This window comes from Triturus cristatus, chromosome 7, assembly GCF_964204655.1.
Source record: "Triturus cristatus chromosome 7, aTriCri1.1, whole genome shotgun sequence".
Taxonomy (NCBI): Eukaryota; Metazoa; Chordata; class Amphibia; order Caudata; family Salamandridae; genus Triturus; species Triturus cristatus.
The window spans coordinates 1,550,600,682-1,550,622,287 of record NC_140590.1 but is presented as its reverse complement, the minus strand read 5'-3'; the positions used below and the strand labels follow the sequence as shown (position 1 = coordinate 1,550,622,287).

Genomic DNA, 21,606 nt, shown 5'->3' with positions numbered 1-21,606 from the left:
AGGAGATATACAAAACAGTAGTATACAATTTGGGTAAATTCACATTTTTGGATTAATGCAATATGTCAAGAGTAGGACTAGACTATCTTGGATAAATGTTCAGTTGTGTATTGTTACAGAAAACATGCCCGTTAGTAAACTAAATTTTGTTGCAGCATGTCATTCAGGGGTTTCTGTTTCCTGAAAGTGCAAACGCATATTGAAACAAGCAAATTTCACGAGAGCAGGAAATCTTTCGCCATCTTGAATCTCAGGACTATAAAAAGGAATCCCATTGACTTAATGTTAAACAGGTTTTGGTGAGCGGTCGGACGGTTCAAACAGTGCTGGATAAGAGAATGTGACTAAATCCAGCACAGAAGTCAAGGGTTGGCCCATGATCCCCCAGCAAGCAGAATCTTGATTTCCTGTCAGGTGGGACTATGGAGAACAGAATGAGGGTAAGAAAATTGTTTGCTGAGCGAATGACAGATTTTGGAAAAGAAGGCGTAAAGAACATTGTGTATACAATTCATTTAAAGTTTGAATTCTTGAATGAATAAGATGTAAAGCTGAACATCACCCTGTTTTTGGCTTAGCAGACATTTAAAAGGTCTTAATCAAGGGTAATTCTCAAACTAAGACTCGCTCATTGAGGGACACTAAGAGTGAAGAACTACCACCCTTATAAGCCCTTAGAAGAGAGATGTATCTGAAGAAGATGTATAATGAAGAAGCATTTACACATTAGAAAAATTGATCTGTTAAAAGAATGGGAGAAAGAAAAACAAAATTCAAATACATTTCATGCTCAAAGTTTATGCAGGGAAGCACTTCAGTAAACCTCTCCCCCATTCTTCCACAGGTAACGGTTGATACCAAGAGTGTTTTTATGAGTGATATATTAAGTTTTTCATATTCACAGAGTCACTGATTCTAGTCATCGCGCATTCCAGGTCTCCCTCCCAGCAGTATACTTCTCCTCCCCCAATCTTCCTTCCCTTGTCTGGCTACTGTGAGCCACTGTTATTATCGGTGTAGAGTTTGCACTTCAAGGCGGACATCTTGAGGGTACTGCTCCAGAGGACTCTTGATACTGCCAACATAACTGCATTGATATACCTCATTTTATTTGAAAACAAATTCAAATGCTTTTATAATTTCAAAGAAAACAAATGTTGCTCTTTCCAGTAATCTTTTTTTTTTCTTTCAGCTATGTGCTTTCGGCTGAAAATAATTTTGTTTACTTATATATAACATTCTATATACATACAAAAAAATTAATTAAATTATCTTCATAGTCAATTTGACAATACTTTCCAAGATTTCCATTCCGATTTTTGTCAAAGGCACACAGCTAAATAAGTTCCTTCTACAAATGTCCTTGGAGAAAAAGTATGTGCTACCCGGACAAAAACTTTTTCTTGCAATGCTTTGCAGGTAGGCCTTTGTCAAACGACAGCTTGTCCACTCTTATGCGTCCCTTCTTTTGCGTGGTGTGCTTGGAGTACTGCAACTGCTTCTTCTACCTGTTAAAGAAGATTGCATTTAAATCTAAATTCTTCATCCAGACGTTACAATTGTCAAATATAGTAGTTACTCGTTCTCATCACTAATTGACCAGTTGCAGACATTTCTAATGTTTCTGGCAACTACTAAAACATTCAAAATGTGAAAACCCAATCATAACGAAGTGACATGGAATATGAGCTTATGCATATGATAAGTACCTTGATCAATGGGATTCTCTTCAGGCATATTTCTTTAGTGAGACGCTGTTAACCAAACCAGTCCACAGGGATTAACCGACAACTTACCAAATGTATTATTAATATCTTATCCAGCATGAAAGGGAAGAATCTGTGAGTTACAGTTTGTATGGAATCTTTAAAGGTCTGATACTTCATTCCTACCCAGATCCATGAAGCTGCACTCTCTCCCTCACTTCCAGAAGTAGCCAGACTAATTTTTTTGGGACTCACCTAATCCATAATAATAGACAACTAGCCATAGTGGGTCCCATTTCTTACCATTCATGTAAGTAATCTTTACACCCAACCACCGACTTTGCACACACAACTATGAGAAGATCCTTTAGCTTGCAGGTACGTTTTTCTACAAACCAAATACCTCTACCAACATACATAGATAGAGGGAATTCTACCAGGGGTCCTACTGGGACTTGTTACAATTATATAGACAAAAAGGGTACCTCGCGTGAACAGCTTCTAATGCTTGGTAGTATAAACAAATCAAAAAGACTGATCAAAAAGAAATCTCCAACTTAATTTTTTAATTATTTAACTTGAGCAAACATTTGTTATTGTGACATTAAAATTATACACAGGAAAACAGTTTTTTCACAAACAACTGTCTGAATGCTGTACATTGGAGCCATCACGCTCCCCAACTGTGAAGCGTTGGCTTCCTTCTTCCTGGCAAAAACTAAAATTATCGAGAACGAACTTCAATCAGTGAAGGAACTTCTCCTGGCTGCCTCATTTATCTTTCCACGCTCCCCCAGCCCAGTGAATGGAGCGACCCACCCAGGCAGGTCCCAAAAAACAATGCCTCCAGGCACACTTTCAAATAAAAAAAACAATGCCTGCTGGCACACTTTCACATCAATAAATGACAGTGATATCTACAACATGCTTTCATCCATAACCCCATCTAATCACTTCATTGATCCTCTACCTCGGACTATCTTCAAAGAGATCAAAGCCATTATTGTCCCCTTATGGTTTAAGATTGTAAATGCCTCGCTATGTCAAGGCACCATCCCTGACTGTCTAAAAGTAGGAGAGGTAACCCCCCACTTTAAAAAAAACAAATGCAGATTGCACAAGTTCCAACAACATTTGAGCTATCTCTAACATCCCCTATCTTGCGAAGGTCCAGGAAAAATCTGTCCAGATCCAACTCTGCAACCACAGACAATTTTCAACTCTTTGACCAACACCAATCAGGCTTCTGTCATGGTCACAGCACTGAATCAGCACTCACTCACGTGGTGGATGACCTAAGAAATGTTGGATTTAAATGAAACATGCTTTCCGATACTACTTCACTTATCTTCTGCCTTTGACACTGTTAAACAAGACAGGCTGCTGACCCTACTTGAACGAAGGATGGGCTTATTAGGGGTTGTATTGCAATGGTTTACTTCATTCTTGTACAACGGATCTCAACGAGTCAAGATGAATCAATCCCTTTTTAAGCCTTCCTTGGTCACTCTTGGTGTTCCACAGGGATCAGCTCTCTCACCCATTCTCTTCAATCTTTTCTTCGAACCGCTAGCAGACTCCTTAAAATCTTGTAATCTTCATTATCACTTTATGCAGACGACACGCAATTTTATATCTAAATCTCCTCCCCAGATGACACCATATCCCTCACCTCTACTTTACAAAACACTCATCTTTGGCTCACTGACAAATCATGTAAAGTGCAACGCCGGTAAAATGGAATTCCTACTCATCTCGCCTCCGAACAACATTCCCAAAATCGATCTTTGGATGAAACATTTTACAGCACTCAACTGTTCTCATCACATCCTAGAGTCTGCTAGATCCTTGGGAATTACACTAGACAAACACCTGAATATGCAATGTCACATAGGTACTGTCACCAAAGGAGCGAATTATCAGGTGAGCATTCTACAGAAACTTATACCTTACCTCCCACAGGAGGACCTCAAGCATGCGGTTCCAGATGTTGTGTTGCCCAAACTGGACTATGGTAGTGCCACGCTATGTGGCCTACCTAGGTACAAGTTGGTCCTTCTAAGGGCCTCCCTTAACGTGGCTGCCAGATTGTCTCCTGAACAAAAAGAAACAGGCACATCTCCCTGGCTCTAAAAGCCCTGAACTGGCTTCCTTATGAGGCAAGAATTCAAATAAAGATAGCATGCATGACGCATAAAGCCCTTCATATCAATACCCCCAGATATGTGGCTCAAAAGCTTGAAAAAATCGGGGGGTTGCAGCCCGTCGCAAAGCGCGAGCTCCCTGCTACCAAAAACAATGTTTCCATAAAAAGAAAACGGGATACAGAGCTTTTGCGGGTGTTGCACCTAAGATATGGAACTCTCTGCCACCGGATGTTCGCCTAATCTCATCTACCACCACCTTCAAAAAAGAAGCAAAATCATTTCTGATTAACACGTTTTTACCCTAAGCTATCACCTCTGTGTTTCTTGATTGTGACCATACCCGTGACTCTAGGATGCCTGACCTTTTCATTGCTGACTACCTTTGAGAACAAGATTAGTAATTTGTGTATTCTCAATGCTCTGTACTTCATTCATATATTTGATTATTTTAGTTAGCTCAATTATACCCTCCCTTCCCTTCACATAAACCACTCTGATACCCACTAGGGTCATGTTTGCGCTATACAAAGCTTTATAAATAAAATAAATAAATACTGTGATGTGCAAGCGTCTCGTCACCAGTGAATAAAAACAGTGCAAGATAAAGTCAATTCAATTCACAAAAACCATGTGCCAGTTACACAATCTTTCACAACAGGATGTGGATAGTTTCTTAATTCAGTGGAATATATAGTCCAATTTTACATAAGTTCAGGGGAACTAGGCTCAACAAAGTATTTAGGGGGTATGACATGAATTTATTTTGTTATATTCCACCAAAAAGTCCCTCTCCTGTGGCCAATTGAAAGCACGACTTTTGCTTCTTGGAGATACGTTGACCCATTTCGACCCAGTTTGGGTCTCCTCAGGACTGGGAACTGGGTTACCTTCCATTTGGAATAACTTGGTACATAGGCTGTTGAGTAGAAGAAAATTACTGTACAAGATAGAAATCAACTGGTATATACAGCAACACCTGGTTTTATGACTGTTAAAGTAGTTCAGAAGGACAGGCAGTGTGGCTTCTGCTCTCTTAACGCAGAGATCATAGAAGTTCTGGCTGTAGGAGTCAACACGTTTTTTTTGCAGGGTAGTGCGCATTGCTTTAAAAAAACAACAGCCTGTTACATGCCATCATCAGACCAGAACACTATATTGTCGATATCAAATGATTTCCTTGTACTCTGCAGTTTGATTCCATACTTGACCAACACTGCATGGATGCTCAACAAAGCCTCACTTGAAACCATAATACTTTGGCTGTCCAGAAAGTCACTTACTCTACTTTTTACAAAATCTCACACAGGAGTAAACCAGTCACAGACAGCTCACTGGCAACACCAAAGCGTGTTCTCTTCTTGGACTTATGGGAGTCAATATAATAGTAGGGAACCCAAAATAAATGGTTATGCCACTATTTCTTGCCAATTACAAGGATTAGGTTTTTCCCAAACCCAAATAGGAACTGGCAAAAAAAACAAAAAAAAAAACGCAGCACTAAGCAGTTTATCCTTTGGTGCTGCTCAGTTGATAGACCAAATAGTAACTTAGTATGTCCAAACAGGACCTGGCGAAAAAAAAAAGTAGCAGTAAGCAGTTTCTCCTTTGGTGCTCTTCAGTTGATGGATCAAATAGTAACTTAGTATGCAGAAAAAATGTGGGGGTATCAACTGACTGCCCACAGATATTAAAACAATCAAGTTAGACGTTTTTACCTAGATTATAAAATTTGGTGTGCACTTAACCACTTGGGTTCGGTCATACCTGTTTGATCAGAAAGTTTCCCTTTTTGACCTCTGTTGAAGCCTTAGGCAAAGTTTAGGCTCCCATGTGTTCATTAGTATGTGCAGACCGATATGCTTGTCAGTAGTAATGGGTGCTGCCAAAGGGAACTGGGTCCCTGGAACTCAGCGGGACTTCACATCATGGGTGATTTGTATTGGAATGGGGCCCTCAGGCCTATGGAGGAGCTTGTCGCAGAGGCTGATCTTCTTACAGGCCAGTTGGGAAGAGGTTGTCACCTGACACAATAGATGGCTAGCTCTCTACGTACTCATGCAGCCCTGGATGCATTGCACCAGCACTGGGATACAGATGTGGGCGATCCTTAGACTGGCAGAGAATGGCAGGAATGAACAAGTTACTTACCTTTGGTAACGATGTATCTGTAAGAAACATTAGTTAGATTCCTCACCTTAGAATATCCCCAGGCGTCAGGCTGGATCCGGAAAGATTTTTGTAACAATGCCCCTTGCACGTTGCTAGGCGTCGTCTGCGGCTCCGCGTCCGTCGTCGGAATGACGGAGAATTTACACGCCGCCCTCTCGCGCTGACATCAGTTCTTGTACATAGCTTTCCGCGCCAGGAACGCAGAGCCATGCAAGAGACCGACACTGGTGCCAAAAAGTCTAGGGCCCTGAACAGGATGACCTTAACGCTAGATGTCGGTTTGCAGAGCGGGGAGGATGGGTGGGTCGGTGAGGAATCTAACTAATGTTTCTCACAGATACATCGTTACCGAAGGTAAGTATCTTGTTCATCTGAAAGAAACACGTTAGTTAGATTCCTCACCTTAGAATAGATACCCCAGCAATACCAACCCCGGTGGAGGGTCTGCGAACCAAGATCACACCAGAAAGTCCTGGAGAACAGAACGGCCAATGAAGCCATCTCTCCGGACTTGGCTGTCCAGGCAATAGTGCTTGGCAAACGTGTGCAGTGAGGCCCACGTCGCCGCCTGACAGTCAGTAGTCGCCACCTTGGCCCGGGTGGAATGGGCTCTCAGCCCAACAGGAGGGTCCTTTTTCACCAAGGAGTAACAAACTTTTATACACAAGACGACCCACCGTGAGATGGTCCGTTTTGTGTACGGCACTCCCCTTCTTAGCACCTACGTATCCAACAAAAAGTTGGCCATCCACCCGGAACGGTCTGGTGCGGTCTAAATAAAAGGACAGCGCACATTTTGGGTCCAGACGGTGGAGCCTCTCTTCCTCTTTCGAAGGATGCGGAAAAAAGGTGGGCAAAGTGACCGATTGCCCGATGTGAAAGGGGGTCACCACTTTCGGAAGAAAAGAAGGACGAGTACGGAGGACAACCTTGTCCGGATGAACAGAAAGAAAGGGAGGCTTAGATGACAGAGCCTGGAGCTCACTCACCCGTCTAGCTGAGGTGATAGCAACCAGGAAAGCAGTCTTAAGAGTCAGAAGACGAAGTAGACAATTGTGAAGGGGCTCAAAGGGAGCGCACATCAGAAAGGTCAAGACAAGATTCAAATCCCACTGAGGCATTACGAAGGGGACAGGAGGAAACATGTGAGTAATGCCTTTAAGAAAGCGCGAAACAACAGGGGACTTGAAAAGAGAAGGCTGATCAGGAAGCCATAAGAAAGCAGAGATTGCAGAAAGATAACCTTTCAAGGTGCCCAGAGCAGAGCCCTGCTGGGCCAACGAAAGAAGAAAGAGTAGAACCTCAGAAAGAGGGGCGGAAAGGGGATCCACAGCCTTTGCTGTGCACCATGCCACAAATTTGTTCCACCTGCATGCGTATACCGATTTTGTGGAGGGACGCCTGGCTGCCAGAATCACATCACAGACTTCAGGAGGCAAGTCAAATGGCATCAACTGTCGCCGCTCAATCTCCACGCATGGAGGTGGAGACTGGACAGGTTCGGGTGGAGGACCGTCCCCTGCTGCTGCGACAAAGGGTCCTCCTGAAGAGGCAGTCGTATCGGAGGATCGATTGACATACTGAGTAGCTCGGGATACCAGTACCTTCGTGCCCAATCCGGAGCCACTAAGATGACTTGGGCCCGGTCGCGCCTGATCTTCTTCAGCACTCTGGGCAGAAGTGGTATAGGCAGAAAGGCGTACAACAGACCGCAACTCCACTCGCGACGAAAAGCGTCTCCAAGCGAGTGCCGCCTTGGAAATTCCAACGCACAGAACTGCTGACATTGCGCGTTCTCTTCAGTGGCGAATAGATCTAACCAAGGCTCTCCCCACTGCAGAAAGAGACCTTGCGCCACGTCCGAGTTCAGACGCCATTCGTGATCCATCATGCACCGGCGGCTGAGTTCGACCGCTCTGGCGTTCAGAGAGCCCGCCAGATGTTGAACCACCAGGATGATGCCCTGGTGTTCCAGCCATGTCAAAGGGTCCACGACCCCACCCCGCCCGGTTTGTTGCAATACCACATGGCGGTGGTGTTGTCCGTGAACAACTGCACGACACTTCTCCGGACAGAGGGAAGGAAGGCTTTCAGTGCAAGCCGGATCGCTCTCAGCTCCAACAGGTTGATATGGAGTTCAGACTCCGCCGGAGACCAGAGACCTCTGATCTCCGCCTCTCCCATATGGCCCGCCCATCCCAGGAGGGACGCGTCTGTCACTACTACGTGCTCCGGTTGGGGTAGGGAGAGGCATCTGCCCCTGACCTAATCGCGGTCCGTGAGCCACCACTGCAACTGTTTCGCAGAGACCTCCGAGATCAAGACATGGTCGGACAGGTTGCCTCGATGCTGGGCCCACTGAAACTTCAGGCCCCACTGCAGAGCCCGCATGCGCCACCTGGCGTAATGCACCAACAGGATGCAGGAGGCCATCAGCCCCAGAAGCCGCAGCACCAACCTGACCGAAACCCAGGATAGAGGCCGAAAGATGGGAATCAGAGCCTGAATATCCCGGACCCGCTGTTCCGGAGGATAAGCACGGAACTGCGCCGAATCGAGAACTGCTCCGATGAAGAGGAGCTTCTGGGAGGGTCTCAGGTGTGACTTCGGCACGTTGATGGAGAACCCCAGAAAATGCAGGAGGTCGGCCGTAGTCTAGAGGTGGGAGATGACATGCTGGGGCGAGCCCGCCTTCAACAGCCAGTCGTCGAGATGGGGGAAGACTGGAACCCCCGATCTGCGCAGATGAGCTGCAACCACCGCCATCACTTTCGTGAACACCCGAGGGGCACTGGTGAGGCCGAAGGGGAGCACGGTGAACTGAAAGTGCTCTTGGCCCACCGTGAACTGCAGGTAACGCCGGTGGGCCGGCAGGACGGAGATGTGAAAATAGGCGTCCTGCAAGTCCAACGCTACCATCCAGTCTCCAGGGTCGAAGGCAGCCAGAACCTCAGCTAAAGTTAGCATCTTGAACCGTTCCTTCCGGAGGAAATCGTTGACGCTCCTGAGGTCCAAGATAGGGCGTAGGCCCCCTTTGCCTTTCTTGGGAACCAGAAAGTAGTGGGAATAGCAACCACGGCCTACTTCCGGACCAGGAAAGCGCTCGACGGCCTCTTTGGCCAAGAGGGCCGTAACTTCCTCCCGCAGAACATTCAAGTGATCCTCCGATATACGGTGGCATGGCTGGAGGGGTCGTCTCGAAGGGGAGGGAGTAGCCCCTTCGAGACGATTTGCAGCACCCACCTGTCCGAAGTGATGGATCGCCAGTGGAGCAGGTGATGGCGAACTCTGCCGCCCACTGGCGTGGAATGGGCCTGAAAGCTCGGACTAGGAGGGCTTTGAGGTGGATGCTGCCGGGGTGGATGTGGACTGACCGGCACGTTGTCCTCCAGTACCGCCACAGCGGAATCCACGTCCGCGTGCAGGTTGGGTCTGCGGCTGATGGCTAGGCGGACGTGAGGAGGCGCCCCTTCCTTGGCCACGAAAGGGGCGAAAGGCGGAAGTTTGCGGCCGTGGGGCCGAGAGACCCAAGGACCTGGCCGTAGCCTGGGAGTCCTTAAAACGAGCCAGCGCACTATCCGCCTTCCCACCAAAAAGGCGAGTGCCATCAAAGGGCATATCCATGAGGGAACTCTGGACATCCCCCGAAAAGGACGTGGACCGCAGCCAGGCGTGGCGCCGGAGCGCCACCGTGGTGGAAATCGCCCGACCCAGCGAGTCCGTGGTGTCTAGTCCACACCGTATGGCATGTCGTGCTGCATCTCGTCCGTCAGCAAACGCCTGGGAGAGACGTGTCCGGGCCTCCTCCGGACACAGGGGTAGTACGTCCTCCACCGTATCCCACAGAGAGTGGGAGAAACGGTTCAAGAGGCAAGCGGTGTTCAAAGACCGCAGGCCTAAACTCAGGGAAGAGAACAGCTTCTTTCCGAACTGTTCTAGCCTCTTGGATTCCCGATCCGGAGGATTGGGAAGTGGAGGCCTGGATAACCAGACTATCGGGGGTAGGGTGTTGGGACAGAAAACTGGGGTCGCCCGGAGCAGGGTGGTGGCGCCGGGCCACGTTCCGATCCACAGGAGGAACCGTGGAGAGCTTGGACCAAGTGCCCTGCAGAATGTCTATGAGGGTCTCATTGAACTGCAGCAGAGGCTCAGTGGAGCTTGCTGACGGTTGAAGCACCTCTGTGAGGACGTTAGTCCTCACGGCCACAGCAGGCAGCTCGAGCCCCAGGGCTGCAGCCGCCTTGCGCAGCACCACTGAAAAAGCTGCACCTTCCTCCGAGGCCACAGTCGGAGGAGAGATTAAACCAGCGTCCGGGGAAGTGTCCAGATCACTGGCATCCCCCAGTTCGTCTGCCCAGTCCTGTGAAAGTTGGCCCTGTAGGGCCATAGGGTCCTCAGACCCCTCCCAGTCGCCCCCGTCATCCGATTCCTGATAAACAGGAGGAATGATCGGAGCCGGGCGGTAGATGAAATTCTTATCCATCGGCGTCGGGTGCGGCGTAAAGCGGCGCCAGGCCCGGACAGGGACTAAACCGTGGAATGGCGTCGTCCGGAGACGGCGCCGGGGGCGGAACCGGTGTTGGCGCCGGAGGCATCGTGAGGTCGACCAGCGCCGGCAGAGATCCAGGCCTGGATCCCTCGGGGACCTGCAGCGTCGGGACCGAAGTAGTCGACGGCGCCGGGGCCGTGGCTGCCGGCACGCAAGGTCGCACAGTCGAGCCCACGGGGCCCGAAGGTGCACCGGAAGGCGTCGACGGCGGAGCCAGTCCCCTCATGGCCGAGAGGAAGGCACTGACCTCCGCCGGAGTCGCGTCAGTCCCAGGGACCGGCAGATATGGGGACGGACGCGGCTCCGACGGAGCCGCGGGGGTGGGACCACCCTGACCCTCGGCAGAGTTGCGCGACCGGCGAGGGGAGTCCGAAGAGCGGTGTCGCCTCTTGGACTTCTTAGATCGCTTCGACTTACCCAAAGACTTCGAGCCCGACGAGCGATGATGGGGACTGCGGCTCCGCGACCGGTCCTAGGACCTCCTCCTGGACCGGGACTGTGAGCGGCGCGGAGCCGAGTGCCGAAGCTCGAGAAGCGTACGGGACCGCTCCCACCTAGCCTTCGAGGTCAAGGCCTGACATTCGGGGCACGACTCCGCGTCGTGGTCGGCCCCCAGGCAGTAAAGGCACCGGCGATGGTGGTCCGTCACCGACATCAGTCGATGACAGGAGTAACAGGCTTTAAACCCGGGCATCCTACCGGCACCAGAGTCGAGTCGACAGAAGACCAAAAAGAGTCAAAAAAGTTTAGTCAAAAATTGACTAAGGGGTAAGCTCTTCCCGGATCGGCGCTGTCTGGCACGGAAAAAAGAAGAACGGACGTCAGCGCGCGAGGGCGGCGTGTAAGTACTCCGACGACGTCATTCCGGCGCACGACGCCAACGACGGATGCGGAGCCGCAGACTATGCCTAGCGACGCGCAAGGGGTATTGCTACAAAAATCTTTCCGGATCCAGCCTGACGCCTGGGGATAATCTAAGGTGAGGAATCTAACTAACGTGTTTCTTTCAGATTATAAGCTTACTCTACATAAGGTGTCACCGTTCATTGTTAAGATTACTGCTGAACCAGGGATTGGATCGTTTGGACGGGATTCTTTTTAATTGCGTCGCGGCTATGGTGTCGATTTTGCACATGGGATTGAAATCGTGATCCATGAGGTCCTGGGCATTGGTCATAGAGGGAGGCAGCAGCAGGGTCTCGTTACTGATAGTTGACATAGGGTGTGAGTTAATATGTTGGTGTCACAGATCAAGCGTTTGAGTTTTTGGTTGGCTTTTGGAGTGATGGTCTCCATATTTAAGAAGAAAGTGACACAGTGATGGTCCAGTCGCATGTTCTCTTCAGCAATGATTAGGTCATGGGTGGCGCCTTTCTTATGTGTCGGGCTATTGCAGGCTTGTATGAGGTTGAGGACATGGATGAAGGATTTGAAGCAGTTCACGAGCGGGTCAGTGGGATTGTTCCAGTGAACGTTGAAGACACCTAGGAAGACCTGGTTGGCATGATCGCCAATATTGGAGGAGATAATCTCCATAACCCATTCAGTGAGCGTGTGAATACCAATGGAAGGGTGACTGAACGTGTGGAGTGAGCACTTTGAGTTGCTAGTTGTGGAGATCTGGAATAAGAGGTATGGACAGGTGGGCAGAGATGTGGCGTGTGCCTGTTTCACAGAAAGTGAGGCGCTGTATAAACAGACTAGGCCACCCTGAGCGTCCTGGGTGGTCTAGTCCAATAATGCCATAACTAAGGGGGGGGGGTGGGCAGGGTGTCCAAAATGGGCCCACAGGAATCATTTAACCAGCATTCAGTGAGCATGAGAATGTCAAGGTGCTGGTCGAGGTCCAGAAAGTCACTTACTCTACTTTTTACAAAATCTCACACAGGAGTAAACCAGTCACAGACAGCTCACTGGCAATAACAAAGCGTATTCTCTTCTTGGAGTTATGGGAGTCACTATAATAGTAGGGAACCCAAAATAAATGGTTATGCCACTATTTCTTGCCAATTACAAGGATTAGGTTTTTCCCAAACCCAAATAGGAACTGGCAAAAAAACCAAAAAAAAAACGCAGCATTAAGCAGTTTATCCTTTGGTGCTGCTCAGTTGATAGACCAAATAGTAACTAAGTATGCAGAAAAAATGTTGGGGTATCAACTGACTGCCCACAGCAATTAAAACAATGAGGTTACAGAAGTTTTTACCTAGATTATAAAATTTGGTGTGCACTTAACCACTGGGGTTCTGTCTTACCGGTTTGATCAGAAAGTTTCCCTTTTTGACCTCTGTTGAAGCCCTAGGCAAAGTTTAGGCTCCTATATGTTCATTAGTATGTGCAAACCGATATGCTCCATGAGAATGTCAAGGTCCTGGTCGGGGACTATGTCAGTAGCGTGTTTCACAGCTGAGCGTCAATTTAGTAGTGCGCATTTCAGGACGTATTAGAGGTGGTCCTATCAGAGGGCGTATGGGAGAGGGGAACTTGAGTGAGGTTTGATTTGTTCAAAGACCTAGTACTGGGGCGGGAAGACCTGAAAGGGTGGGAGACGATAGTCTAAATTTTGGTGGCGGGTGGGTGAGAGCAGCCGGGGTTGTGTTAAGCGGAGAGGTCAAGCATGTCATCGTTTGATAGCTGTCCGACTAGTCTATTGGGTCGGGAGGAGGGATTATGAACGGGTGCAGTCGTGTAGCCAGGCTGTGTGCTCCTTGTGTAGGCAGGGATACGGTCCAAGTAGTGGCTGGAAATTATGTGGGTGTCGTTAGATAGGTGTTGAGCTAACTGTGGGGACCACTTTTGTTGGAGGTGATGCAAAACAGTTGGAGAATGTCTGCACAGGTCTGATGCAGGTCCGAATTTATAGGGTCAAGCATTATGTCATGGGACAGGTTTCTGAGGGGTCCAAGGTTGGGGAAAACGGAGACTTGGAATTGGGTGGGAGAAGAGATTGCATAAGAGGTCCAGGTTGTGATCAGAGGGTTGAAGGAGTAAGGTGCCGTTGTAGATGGAAATTATGGCATTGCTGTGGTAAAGCGAGGAGGGCACAATAGTGAGTTTGTGGCCATGTAGGATCAGTCTAGAAAGGAAGGCAACTAAAGAGCTCTAGAGATGGACCCCTGTTAGGAAAAACCAAGTTTTGGCCACTGGCGGCCAGTGATGCTCCACTATAGTACGTGTAGTCCCAATAAAAGGAGCATGTTGTTCATGGAGACTCATAACCCATCTGGACATGGATAGGATGTCTCCACTTAGACTGCCACTGGTAACAACAAACCTTTATATCTCTTGAATAAAGCCAAATATTTGAAGTGGACTGACTGATCTCACACTGTTGGGCACCTAAAGGCTACAAATGCACATCACTGAAATTAATTTTCCAATAAAGTACCAAGCTTAGCCACTACAGAACATGGACCATGATGGAGTTCTGACACCCAATCACTTTGAGCTGACCTCGCTTGCTACTTGACCAGGCAAATGTTTACCACGGCTGAGTGGTAAAGGTTCTGCCTTATCACTCAAATACTCTGAGACTCCCTATGCTTCATAGTTGTGCCATGCAGCTGTGCTTGATGCGTACTGCAATTCAAGTGCTAAATAGTTGAGAGCTAGGTCTGGGATTTCAGAAACAAATTCTAGCAGTGGAGTTTTCATGCCTAGAAGCATCATTAGCAAGCACACGGAAAACTGACAGTTCTGTGGGATGACTATATTTAATTTAGCAACTAGTCCTGGGGCTTTCCAAGAACAGAGTCAGAAGTATTCAAGAGCCACTCAAAACCACAACAGTGAAGACATTATGTGTAAAGAACCCCCTTGCACTTTTTGGGCTCCAATTTGGCACCAGTAAGCTACATGTTTCAGGCAACCACAGCTGATAATCCTACATCGTTCATCAGGGAGATTTTTCCCAGGAGCTGTAGCCTCTACAAGCTTTCTTCACCATGGACTACTACCAAGGCTCACTGAGGTTATACATGACGCGGAGTTGGTCTGTCTATGGCCAGCCACTGCTTGAGATGATTCAGCACCAGGGACAATGGCGAAGACTAACTTTAGGATTTTTAAATAGCCTCAGATTCCTATCTCACACCAAGCACATGACAACATAAATCCATTTATCTTCCTCATGGGCCCTTGCAATTCTACAGGATTGGTCTTTATCTGACACTGTCAAACCTGCAGGTGGGTTTAGATAAGGGAAATACGCAAACAATCCCCATAAACAAATCATTATTTGGTCCAATGCTCATTTATCAAGCAGTCTATAGTGTTTTACACATCAGTAAGTGTAACAGTGTAACACAACCATGCCGCAGGTATGTACCTGCATTTGGAGTGTGTTCATTAAAAACTAACTTCTAATCAAATACGTTTTTTGGACCTTAGTTGCTTTCACTTGTGCTTATTGATTTCTTTACTCTGGCCCACCCAACCACTAGGACATTCGTCAGAGTAGTCAGATTTTACCTTGACCTATTTCACTGTTGGGGAGGCAAAGGAAACTATAAAGTGGAATTTTAATTTACCTAATCTGTGAACACCAGGCTATCCAGCTGTGGAATCTGAGCTAAAGCTATTAAATTTATAGTTAACTAACACGTTTACCAATTAGTTTCTTCCATCATCAGACCAATAAAAGGCAGAACGAATACTCTTAGCAGAGTGCACCCAGTTTTCAGGAATCAAGACTGACTTACTGGCAGAAGTTTTCATTTTGCTTCCCTGTGTTTGTAAAGTTTAGTTGTAGTCTTGGTAGACTTCTATGTAGCAGTGTAGGTAGGCTGCCAGCACCCGGGGCAAGGCAAGAATCCTTCCACTTTTCTTTTAAAATTTTGCGTCCCTTAGAATTTTGCTCTCGGGGCAACCAACCCTGTGGCCCAGCCCACGCTACTGATTCCATGTAATTATGAATTGAACTCAATAACGTGCTTTTCCTACAGCCTTGTTCCTCAGCAAGTCACTTGTCATGAATACACCAACGGCACAGAGACACCAGTGTCCTTCAAACAGTGAGTAGTTTTCTTAGAGCTTTGGAGTCACCAATACTGTCTTAGAAAAGAGAATAGGGCTTTTCAACACAATCTTCTTGATTCTTAATGGCTCCAGATAAGAAAGTGCTACACTTCTCTAAATATCGTTAAACTTTTTAACCTATCAGAATAACACCACTACACCAGTTTAAAGAACAAAAAAAACATTTAGTAATTAAATATGTGTTTAGCGGGAGAGAACAATGAAGGCCTCGGGGGGCACAGAACAAAGGGGATTGCAGACACCAATTAACAAATTTACATGTCAACAGTAGGTGTGATCTCTAGGTCAATCATGTAAAATAAATAACTTAAGTCTATATTTTTGCTCTGAGGTGTTTCCAGGGTTACATCCTGATTTAAGGGGCCGGTCTGTTTTAAATAACATGTTTGTCATATGTGCCAATTATTACCCACCTCACTGGTCGCCGAAGATCCCAATTAAACAGTAAGCAAGGAATAGCACTTGTGGTATAGATGGTTACCCAAGAGCTGCCCTTGGGCACTCTTTCATCTGCAATGATCACTCTCTTGCAACAGGAACCTGCGTGTTTGACCGGTCAATCAGCATACATTTTAGAGAAGTGTTAGGGTTTCTGGCAAGAAACTGTTACACATTTCAGCTCTGCACCCACTGACCGAACCAGGACAGATTAATTTCAACCTCACTCAATGCAAGGAACACACTTTCAGTTCTTCTTATATTCCATGCTTACATGCTTGATGTAAGTCTACCTCATCTCTGAAGTACACCTGCGTCCTCATGCTGCACTCAGTATCACTCTCCCACAAGACGTCTTAACTGTAAAACCTTATATTCAAGCCAAGCTTCCCTTTATGCAAAAGGAAGCACAATTTATAACATGTGTGATTACAGTGCAAGGTGCACTATACAGTACCTTTGAATGAAGGGACTCTGGAGACTCCAGCATATGCAGCAGTTCAGAATTGTCTATTTCCAACAGCATTCCTGTGATTTTTCCAGCCAATGCAGAATGGATTGCGTGAATGAGAGGATAAAGGCGTTCACCTACACCATATCAAAAAACAAGCTTAGAGTGTAAGACTGAACAAAAGCAACCTGACCACTACTAGAAGTGTTTTTAACCAAGTGCAATTGTTGTGATTATCTCAATGTCTGTGTATCAGCTATAAAATCTCTCTACAATCAACTGTTGTAGTGGTGAACGAAGCAAAAGATAATTTACTTTTACCAAGGAATTACCATTTTAAAAACCCCGGGATGCACTGGCGCCAATTTACAAACTCTTTTTAAAAGATAGAAATTCACACCTGCATCAGACTGTCCGAGAGGATTCTTCACTAGGCGGACAAACTGCATGAGAAATTTGGGTGTGAATGTACACTTGAAGAACAACTTACTTACCTTCGATAATGTTCTTTCTGGTGGATACTTTAAATGACAATTCCTCACCTTGTGATTATTCTCAGGTGTAAGACTGGGTCCAGAACATTCAAGGTAATACTCCTGCACACAGGTATTTGGCGTGGTGTGGCTCCGCACTGACGGTGTACTCCAAAAGTGATCAGTAGAGCTGCCTAGAAGAGCCACGCATGAAAGTGGACGTCAGTTGCTAACTTGTGTGGTCCACGTCATCGGAGCCCATCAGCAAATTGGCATCAACATTGTGCATATCTCTAGATTGAGATCTTTCCAGATGGAAAGGAGTCCAATTCACAGAAAAGGAAGGTAGTAGGTTTGGTAAAGAATCTGCAGCTAGAGAGATTATTCACCATGTTGCAGGGATTCTGCACATATACAGAACTAAGCGCAGGAAACCAGGACCTCAGTGTGTAGTGGTGTACCAAAATACCTACCTCAGTGCCCAGATCCCCTATCCGACTAGCTATAGTGTCTCATTCGTTCTCCGTGCTACAGCAAAGCTACCAATGATTAGACATCCTAGAACATGTTACTCCCTCCTCCCCCAGGATACGTGGGAACAAGAACACTCTTTCGTTCAAACTCTCGTACTTGTCCACAACATGTGTTGAGTCAAAGTATAGTTTACAATGTTTATTTTAACCAACGTGCTTTATAATGCAATACACGTGCGAATACTAGCAGCAAAATGCATAGGATCAAACAAATCAATATGGTTACAATTCAATATAGAACAAAAGGGGAAATCATGTTATAATGATAGTGGAAACAGGACCATAGCGCCTTTCCACGCTTCCCGTGCTAGAAGCTAGTTTATTATAATTATAGAAGACCTCCAGGATTTGTCAGGGGGACCCCATACCTCCGAGTTCAGATGCAGGAATTTACATCTCCGGACAAGCCCAGCTCTTCTATCATGGAAAGCGTTTTCTCCAAGTGTGTTAACATGCATGCACAGCAATATTAAAAGCACCAGTTTCCAGGATTGCAGCCGTGTTCTATGTTATGACTAGGGACGTGAGACTGACCAAAGCAATTCAATAGAGCTCATTGTTTTTTTACCTTGAATACGCTGTGCAGACGAGGAGCAGAGTGTTCAACTAAATACATGAAATACAGACAGTTCTCATGTGAAAGCGAGCAAGCAAAGTGTTTACCAGAAATGTGCCATATAGTAACATGAGCAAACGTGGCAAAATGGCGTCCAACTATATGCTAACTTAGCAATGCCTGTAGGTGTGTCCTTATCCTCACTACAACCAGAAAGAGCATTACTGGAGGTAATTAACTTGTTCTTCTGATGGATATTTCTAACCAAAGATTCCTCAACTTCTGAATAGATACCTTACCAGGTGGTGGATCTGTGAACTAGCTCATACCAAAGTGTTCTGCAGGACTTAGCCGACAAAAGGCCCATCTCCACAGACCCAACTGTCAAGGCAGTAGTGTTTTGTGAACCTGTGTACGGATATTCATGTATCCGCCTGACAAATATCTAAGACAGGCACGCCGCAAGCCAATGCAGGGGTGAAATGAGCCCAGAGGCCTTCAGGAGGCTGCTTCTTTGTCCGTGCGTAGGAAATCTCGATGAAGAGCATAATCCATCAAGAGAAGATCTGCTTCTGTGTAGCCTTGCCCCTCTTGGCACCTGCAAACCACAAACAGCTGATCATCCACTCCATAGTCTTTGGTGCCATCAGTATAAAAACTGAGTGTTCTCTTGGGGCCCACACTACAGAATCTATTCCTCTTTTGTGGGATGAGGGGATGCAAAGAATGCTACGAGTGTGACAGACTATCTGACGTGAAACAGTGTTACCACTTTTGGTGTTTAAGAAGCTTCGGTCCACAGTACCAGCCTATCTGAGACGAATGTGGTATAGAGTGACTGGCCTTAAAAATTCTAAAGCTTGCTACATGCCTAGCTGTTGTAATAGCAATAAGGAAGACGTTTTTGAGGGCTAGGCGACTTAATAGACAATTTACACGTAAAAAAAAAGTACGAGCCAAATTTAAATCCCACTGTGCAATCAAAGAGGACTTCAGCGGAAATAAAGATTGCTAATCCTTCAAACGTCTCATCACAATGGGTGATTCAAACAATGAAGGGTCATCCAGCATTAAAAAAAAAAGCTGACAGAGCAAACAAGTAGCCTTTAACAGTGCTCAAAGCAAGTCCTTGCTGGACGATAAACACCAAAACATCAGACAACTTGGCGTGCAGCGGGACAATCTGGCAAGTGCCACACCAAACCATAAACCTGTTTCAATGACTGGCATACACAGATTTTGTATAGGAACACCTTGTGGCCATGATGACCTCAATGACCTCAGGAAGAAGGACAAATGAGGTCAACTCCCACCACTTAATCTCCATGCATGGAGATGCTGCTGCGGCAGAAGATCCTCCTGAAGCAGCAGCTTCATCAAAGGACAGATGCTCACTCCCATAAGTTCCAGGTACAACGCTCTTCTAGCCCAATCTGGTGCCACTGGGATGACTTGGCCCAGTCATTCCTGATCTTCAGAATTCAGGGAGGCGAGGTTGTAGCGGAAAGACAGAGGAGTCCGGAACTCCACTCTTGGCAGAATGAGTTCCCACGTGAAAACATCCTTGGGAACTCCAATAAGCAAATGTTCTGACATTGCATCTTGGACAGGGGTGAAAAAAATCAAACTAGGGTTCTCCCCATTTATGGAAGATCCCCTGCATCTCTGGGTGTAAAGGTCATGCATGATCCACTAGTGGCCGGCAGCTGAAATAGTCTACCATGACATTTAGAAATCACACACATGGTTCACCATCAGACAAATTCCCTGGTGGTCCAACTACTTACACAGGCATATAGCCTACTGGCACAGGACCGAGACCCCACCCCAAACTCCATCATGCTTTGGCTAGAACTGTCACGTGGAGGTATTAGCCCCGGTTAAAAAAAACATCTTTACATGCTCACGTTCTTAAATTGCCTTCTCTCCCTAAACACAATGACATTTGACAGACATTTGTTTGCATGCACAAACTGGATAACATTCCTCGAACTCAGTTTGCTTACACTAGCACTTTGTAGGCACTATCCGAACATCGTGAACATTCTGTAGAAGGGCTAAATTCAGCACACAAGAGGTTATCAGTTTTTGTCTGCTCAGCAAAAGAGCTTTGACAATAGGATAAACAAAAGCGGCCTGACTGTGGCTTCGGCATGGCAAAATAATGGATGTTATTATATATATGACATCAAGCCTTTGTTTATTCAGAGGAGCATTTTACTGGTACTGAGAAGTCAGCCCATGCCTTATTCCAGCTCAGCTGATTCTGTTCACATCATGCGAGGGATGCTATCAAACTCTACAACAAGACGGGCAGTTTGCTGATGCTTACCGACTGGTAATGGGGCGTTAAAAACACCCGATAGGGATTTGGCAAATCCACTCACCTTAGACACGATAGGGTAGAATGAGCTAGGTAGGAGTACACTATATTACAGTACTTTTATGCAAGCATATAGTTTTCTGTAATCAGCAAAATGGTTGAATTGTTAATTTTTTTCACCATTCTCGTAATGCTAATCACATTCTGTCTCCTTCTATTGATCATTGCAGCATCACAATGCTTCAATAAATATTGAAACGTTTCACTGTGTATTCCTTGTGTATCTCTTTGGGTATGCATAAGTGGCTGTGCGAAAGTGTTCTAGCTCTGTTACCACAATTTCCCTGAGCGATCTGGGTTGTCATGTTCTGATTTTGCACATCCATTTGTTACCGTATAAGGTTAGGGGTACAGATGATGCACTGTGAGCTAGCAGGACTATAGGCCAACATATCCTGAGGGGTGCTCAGAATCAGTTTTGCCCCAGTTGGACAAAAAACACACTGTTTTACTTGAAAAAGTATACGCCGTATACACGATGCCACCAAAGTTCTAGGTTGGGTTCTTAATCAATGGATCGCCCAAGTTTTTCTTTTGTGTAACCAAAGACCCAATCTCACCTACTAACAGGAAACGTCCTTGGTGTTAGGTAAAATATCCTGCTCCAGACCTGTGGAAACTTTAGCTTTGTGGTTGAGGCACAAGGCATTCAGGACAGAGGTATTCTATTCATGGGTTACATTTCCAGCTGCAAATACAACTTCAAGACTGTTTCACACATACACCGGAGATACAGTTCCTAATATCTACACAGCTTATGAAGCACTAGAAATACCATTAGCTTACTAAGATCATAATTGGTTTGAAAGCGCCCTACCACATAGATGCAACAACGTTAGACTAGGTCCCCTTAGCACTGAGGGAGCAACATGGCTAGTACTAGCTGGATATACACCATTTGGAGGTATAGATAATCTGATATCACAAGAGCTATGTACAAAATTGTAACAGTTTGTCATGCGAACCATGACAGTAAATCCTGCAAAGGCTGCTCAAGCTGCACAAACAATTGGCTACTCCTGGAATTAGTCCACAAACCATTAATGCAGTCATGGGTAAGAGTCCTGTCAGACTGGGGGGGGGGGGGGGGGGGGGGGGGGAGTGTTTGGTTTATTGCACAAAAAAACAACCATCTTGAAGCAGTGTTTACCCTTATGGGGCATC

General features: G+C 46.4%; 1 protein-coding gene across 3 annotated transcripts in view; it reads right to left on the bottom strand.

Annotated features, from left to right (window-relative positions):
- Nucleotides 1-1,087: 1,087 nt before the first annotated feature.
- LOC146812352 (embryonic polyadenylate-binding protein-like) overlaps nucleotides 1,088-21,606 on the bottom strand; it is an 818,377-nt gene continuing 797,858 nt past the window's right edge. For all 3 annotated transcript variants that reach the window (XM_085619346.1, XM_085619345.1, XM_085619347.1), the window contains 2 exons: nucleotides 16,504-16,634; nucleotides 1,088-1,508 (listed from right to left, as the gene is read on the bottom strand). In XM_085619346.1, coding sequence (XP_085475472.1) covers nucleotides 1,431-1,508; nucleotides 16,504-16,634 — 209 coding nt within the window. In that variant the 3' untranslated portion in view covers nucleotides 1,088-1,430. The remainder of the gene's footprint in view (nucleotides 1,509-16,503; nucleotides 16,635-21,606) is intronic.